Raw genomic sequence first — 6000 nt, forward strand, 5'->3', positions numbered from 1 at the left:
AGGGTATAAGAACATTTGTAAGACTCTTGATACAGATTGCCAAAATGACCTCTAGAAAGATTATAAAGATTATTTTTCAAAAGAAAAAAGGTACTTTTTGTGATTTAGAAACTACTTTTTTTTTTTTCTTTTCTCAGGGGACAGTCAAAACTTCACAGAGGGGAAATCAGGTTAAATTCAGAGCTAGATTTAGATGACGCCATTCTAGAGAAATTTGCTTTCTCAAATGCTCTTTGCCTTTCAGGTAAGTTACTGCTACTTATCAGAGACGGTATCACATAGTTTTCATTTCATCGAGGGAAGCTGAAATATTTAGTAAAGACTTTGACATGTTTTCGCAGAGCACTCAGCAAAGCCTTATAATTCCTTTTCCTTTTTTTTCCCTCCAAGAGAAAAATATATGTAGTATAGAGTATAATATATAGTATCTGTGCTATGGTTATTCATTCCTTATTAGTGGTATTGATAAAGCTTACCTCTCCAAAAATACTTTTTTATGTTGTTGCTGTTATTATCACTACCTTTGTTTTCCCCTCTCCTTCTCTCTGAGATTGTCAGTCTTAGATTGTCTCTAATCCAGGCAGAGAAAGCACAGCCTTCTGTGATTGGGACCAGGCCTCTATGTAGAAAAATACACTCTGGTTTTTCACAGGAATGGGACAGAGAGTCACAGTGGCTCTCAGTTTTTTCGGCGAGATCCACGCACCTGAATAGAACTGTAGAAGAAATGTTCTAAGAAATGTTCCTGCCACCAGTCTGCACTAGGCTGCTGCTGTGGTGGGCTGCACATACCACCCAGGAGGCTTCGGGACTTCTGAGCTGTACCCACAGCCCAGAGGAGTGGAGGGAAGGTCAGGAAGGCCTGATTTCTGCCCCTCTACAGAGCCACCCTTCGTTCCTCTCAGCTTCTGAGATGCAGTAGGAGAAAATCAGGGATTCTACCCAGTGTAGTTTTGGTCTGCGAGCAGGGCTTGGAAATCCAGTCAACTTTCTTCTTTCTACCTAGTGCCATCTTTTGTAATAAGAAGTAACGACTCTTAAATTTCAGTCTCAAATTTTTTGGACATCTGCTTCTTAAACTATTGTTGAAATGGCAGTGAAGGTACTGTGCCGTTTTACATTTTGTAGAAACAGGAATATGATGATAAATGTTCTGTTGTTAATTTTTTTTCCCCCAGTGAAACTGGCTATCTGGGAAGCAGCACTGGATAAATTTGTTGAATCTATTCAGTCGATTCCAGAGGTAATTATACCAATTTTATGCTTGTTTTCAAGGATTGAGTTCTATTGGGGAAAAATACAAATTTCCCACTATAATGATGAATTTAGAAGTACAATAAAGTAATAATAAACATTAAGAAAGCTGCACTGAATTTAAGCAGAAAAAAAAAAACCCGGTTACGTATAAAATGATAAAATAAGAAACCTTTTAAAACTTCAAATTCAAATTACTTTTCTCTAATGGTATAGTATTTTTAATGTAACTGAATTGAAGGGAAATAAAATGAAATGTTTCCTCTCTAAGGAAGGAAATTATGACCACTTTTCTCGATTAAAAAGTGTCTTGACAAATTACAAGGAAAACAGTGGCATGAAGAATGCATCTAAAATTATATCAGAACTTCAGAATACATTAAAAATCATGCTTACTGTAATTAACTTTGTTTTTACTGTGAAAGAATAATTATACTAGGGAAAAGAGCCCCTGGTTTTTCATTAAGCGATTAGGAATGTACATCATAGAAAATGCTAGTGAGGAGGGAAACCTGTGTATGTATGTATCTATTTTCCCCCTCCCAAATAGGCTTTAAAAGCTGGGAAGAAAGTGAAACTATCTCATGAAGAAGTTATGCAGAAAATGGGTGAACTCTTTGCCTTAAGGTAAAATTTTCTCTGTAAATGAAATATTTCATATATTTAACAATCTCCAGGAAATCTCCCTGTAGCTCTACAGTAAAGAGCGAACATTTATATCTTTATGGGAATTGCAGCTGTTTTTATTTCATTCACTATAAGCATGGAGAACTCTTACCCATTAGAAGCAGTTGGGCTGTATTAGGACTGTACTGGAAGAAACCGTGCATGTGCAAGAGAGACCATAATTACTCTACGTTAAACCTACGTCAGCGAGCGTAGTAGGTGTTATTCAAAGGTGGAAAGATGCATTCTAGAATTTGGACAAGGGTAATTCTCAGTAAAAGTATATCACTGCATCATAATGCTGAATAGACCTAATTGCTACGGAAAAGTGATGTACCATATTTCATTGACTCTAAAACACCATACGATGCCCCAAGAAAGTGAGAATGCTGCCCACTAACATATGAGACAATGCTTTTTCATCACAGAATTTTAATTTTGCACTACGGAAATAGCTCTCGGTCTTATTTGGATGTAGATCACATTTCCTCTTGGGCATACATAAAAAGGAAAGAATAAGAGAAATAAGTCATCTAAGGCAATGACAACTAAGTCTCAACTGCCACCTGTAAGACATCATCAATTTTAAAGATGCCTCCCATTTTCAGAGATGTTAAAATGGGAAGAAGAGTGTCTTAGAATTGATGAAATATAATAGTACATCGTTCAAAATTAAGTTAAAAGGCCTTCAGTTTATTTCATTCTTGTAGTTGTCCCAAGATTTTTGGAATGAAACACCCTGAATCTTGGTGTTATTCTCACTAGGCAGGATTCTCAGTGTTTCGGCCCTTGTCGTGTGTGGGGTGAGTTACTGGAGTTCCTTGTCAATAGTTTACCTAAGAGTTGCTTTTCCACATTCTCCTTAGTTACTTGCCCTGGAGAGAAGTGGTCCAGTGTTGCGTCATCTAGGCCCTTCTCAAAGCTCAGGGACCCTAACTCAGGGCACCAACAAAAATAAAAAGCCCTGCATGAAAGCGTCCCACAGCACATCTAAAGCCCTTGAGCTCGCTAAGAAATGGGGGAGACAGACTCCTCTCCCCTCTTCTCTTGGTCATGCGAGCAGAACTTGATATAGCGAATTATAATACTAGGACTCAGAAATTAGGACCTGATATACTTAGGTATGTGAATAGTTTCGTAGAGTCTTACTGTTGTTATCCTAAGTTTTCGTCTCTTTACAATAAGAGTGCTTATGTGTTCTTCAAAGGAATGTGGCGAATCTATGACGAGAAATAGAAATGTGGCAGTCACAGCTTATACATGGTATGATCTTACTTGGAAGCAAACAACATAAATATTCATCTCTATCTTCATACGTATACATACTACCAGACACGTAGGTGTATGTGCACGCGCACACACACACGTGCACATGTGTGCATGGAAGCAGATCTGGAAGGACACAGGAGAGTATTGGCAGGGCCGAAAGGATTTGATTGGTTAGGGTAACGGGCCTACCAGTGTTTTCTGAGTTCTTCTCTAGGGTTTTTCTTTTTTATAGTGAACAGCTATTTATGTGTTACTTCTATAACATAAATTTTTGTTTAAAAGCAAACTCAGGCCTCATATGTAAAAAAGGTAGAAATAGAGTGTGTGTGTTTGTGTGTGTGTGTGAAACTAGCAGTGGCTACCCACAGGGAGTGGGAGAAAGGGAAAAATGGGGATAAGAATAGGAGTAAGATTGGTCAATTTTTACCTTTTTCTGTCTTTTTTATTTTTGAGCCATCTGATTACCTATCCACACACACACACAAATATATGTGCATGTATATTGTAACAAATTTTAATGAAAAAAGAAGCTTAGAAATTTTTTTTTTAATAAGTTTATTTATTTTGGCTGCGTTGGGTCTTCGTTGCTGTACACGGGCTTTCTCTAGTTGCAGCAAGCGGGCACTATTCGTTGCGGTGCGCAATCTTCTTATTGCGGTGGCTTCTGTTGTTGCGGAGGACGCGCTCTAGGCGCACAGGCTCAGTAGTTGTGGCTCACAGGCTCTAGAGCACAGGCTCAGTAGTTGTGGCGCATGGGCTTAGTTGCTCCGCGGCATGTAGGATCTTCCCAGACCAGGGCTCAAACCCGTGTCCCCTGCATTGGCAGGTGGATTCTTAACCACTGCACCACCAGGGATGTCCCTAGAAGTTTTTTTAATTGGGTTTTTTTCTCTCTACTTCATAAATGTTAATATAAAGATTGAATTAATTTGGTTGCACATTTTGAAAATTTTTTGTTTACATGTTTCTCAGAAATATTACAAGAATCAGCATTAAAAACTACTTTTGGGCTTCCCTGGTGGTACAGTGGTTGAAAGTCCGCCTGCCGATGCAGGGGACACGGGTTCCCCGGTCCGGGAAGATCCCACATGCCGTGGAGCGGCTGGGCCTGTGAGCCGTGGCCGCTGAGCCTGCACGTCCGGAACCTGTGCTCCGCAACGGGAGAGGCCACAACAGTGAAAGGCCCGCATACCCCAAAAATAAAAAAAAAAAAATTAAAAAAACCTACTTTTATAAAGCACCATGTAAATAAGAAATAAACTTATTTACAAAACAGAAGTAGACTCACAGACATAGAAAACAAATTTGTGGTTACTAAAGGGGCTGGGGCAGATAAATTAGGAGTTTGGGATTAATATAGCTACACTGCTATATATAAAATAGGTAAACAACAGGGACCTACTGTATAGCATAGGGAACCGTACTCAATATCTTGTAGTAACCTATAATGGAAAAGGATCTAAAAAAGAATATATATATATATATGTGTAACTGAATCAGTTTGCCATACACTTGAAATTAACACAACATTGTAAATTAACCATACTTCAGTCAATCAATAAATCAATCAATAAATATCTTCTTCAAAAAAGAAATAAAATAGACCATGCTTTTTAATTCAAGATAAAAATTAAAAGTTAACGATTTTCCTTTTTTTAAGACACCATATAAACTTGAGTTCAGACTTCTTGATCACTCCTGATTTCTACTGGGACAGAGAAAATCTGGAAGAACTTTATGATAAAACTTGTCAGTTCCTCAGCATTACTCGTAGAGTTAAGGTATGTATTTTGCACTTCTACTGAGAGTGACACAATGTCACCTATAAGTTGTATGACTGTGTGAAGAGAAGTTTTTAATTAAGTAAATGTGTTTAACTGCTTTTGGAGAAATGTCCTGTTTGACTTCTACTCAGATATCTAGATCTCCCGTTCTAGTTTTCCTGTGTACAGACAGTTTTCAGCTTTCACGTCAAAGGATATTCTGATATTTGCTCTACAGACTAGATAAGGTTGGTGAGAGTTTGGAGGCCTGGTGGTCTGTTAGGAAGTTTCTCATCAAGTTTCAAGCAAGAGTTCATGGGGTCCAGAACTTCACTGGTGACAGTGAGAACAGAAATGAATTTTTAAAAGAATCCTTTAAGACAAATGAACTGGTTGGTACTGGGAGGCCAGGGAGAAGGAAGAATAAGGATGACTGACGTTTGTTGTGGGTGACGGGTAGAAAGATGGCAAAACGTAGAGAGGTTGGGGGGAGGGGAGGAGCCACATTTAGGATGTGTTGAGAGTAGAGTAGCAAGAAGACATCCAGTTAGACCTGTCTGAAAGCATTGAGAAGCATGGAAGAAAAGTTGAGGAGGGAGGAAGCTGATGGAATGATGGAAGTGCGTGGAGGGCGTCATGGTGGAGGTGAACCACACGGGAAAGAGAGCAGAAGACAAGATGGACAGTAGTACCATGTGTGTGCGTAGTTCTGTCACATTTAATCACACGTGTAGATCCAGGTAACCACCAGATCTGGACACCGAACTGTTCTATCACCACAGAGATCTCCCTTGTGCTTGTCCCTTTATAGTCACACCCTTCCCTCCCCGACCATCCCTAACCGCTGGTAATAAGTAATCTACTCTCCAGCTCTATAATTTGGTCATTTGGGGAATGTTATATAAATAGAATCATACAGGGTGTGACTTTAAAATGGGCTGTTTTCAATGAGTATAATACCCTTGAGATCCATCCAAGCCATTGCCTGTATCAGTCCCTGCCTTCCTGTGAGTTACTCAGCCATGTGGGGGATTCCATTTTGATTTCT

General features: G+C 39.1%; 1 protein-coding gene across 6 annotated transcripts in view; it reads left to right on the plus strand.

Annotated features, from left to right (window-relative positions):
- The window catches only part of RMND1 (required for meiotic nuclear division 1 homolog), a 38903-nt gene that overhangs the window by 24225 nt on the left and 8678 nt on the right, over nt 1-6000 (plus strand). For 5 of the 6 annotated variants that reach the window (XM_060168060.1, XM_060168059.1, XM_060168061.1 and 2 more), the window contains 4 exons: nt 138-244; nt 1179-1243; nt 1805-1881; nt 4850-4970. In XM_060168060.1, coding sequence (XP_060024043.1) covers nt 138-244; nt 1179-1243; nt 1805-1881; nt 4850-4970 — 370 coding nt within the window. Of the gene's footprint in view, nt 1-137; nt 245-1178; nt 1244-1804; nt 1882-2786; nt 3042-4849; nt 4971-6000 lie in introns of those variants that run through there. The other variant, XR_009543859.1, reaches the window with a different exon arrangement.

This window comes from Lagenorhynchus albirostris, chromosome 12 (genome assembly GCF_949774975.1).
Source record: "Lagenorhynchus albirostris chromosome 12, mLagAlb1.1, whole genome shotgun sequence".
Lineage (NCBI taxonomy): Eukaryota > Metazoa > Chordata > Mammalia > Artiodactyla > Delphinidae > Lagenorhynchus > Lagenorhynchus albirostris.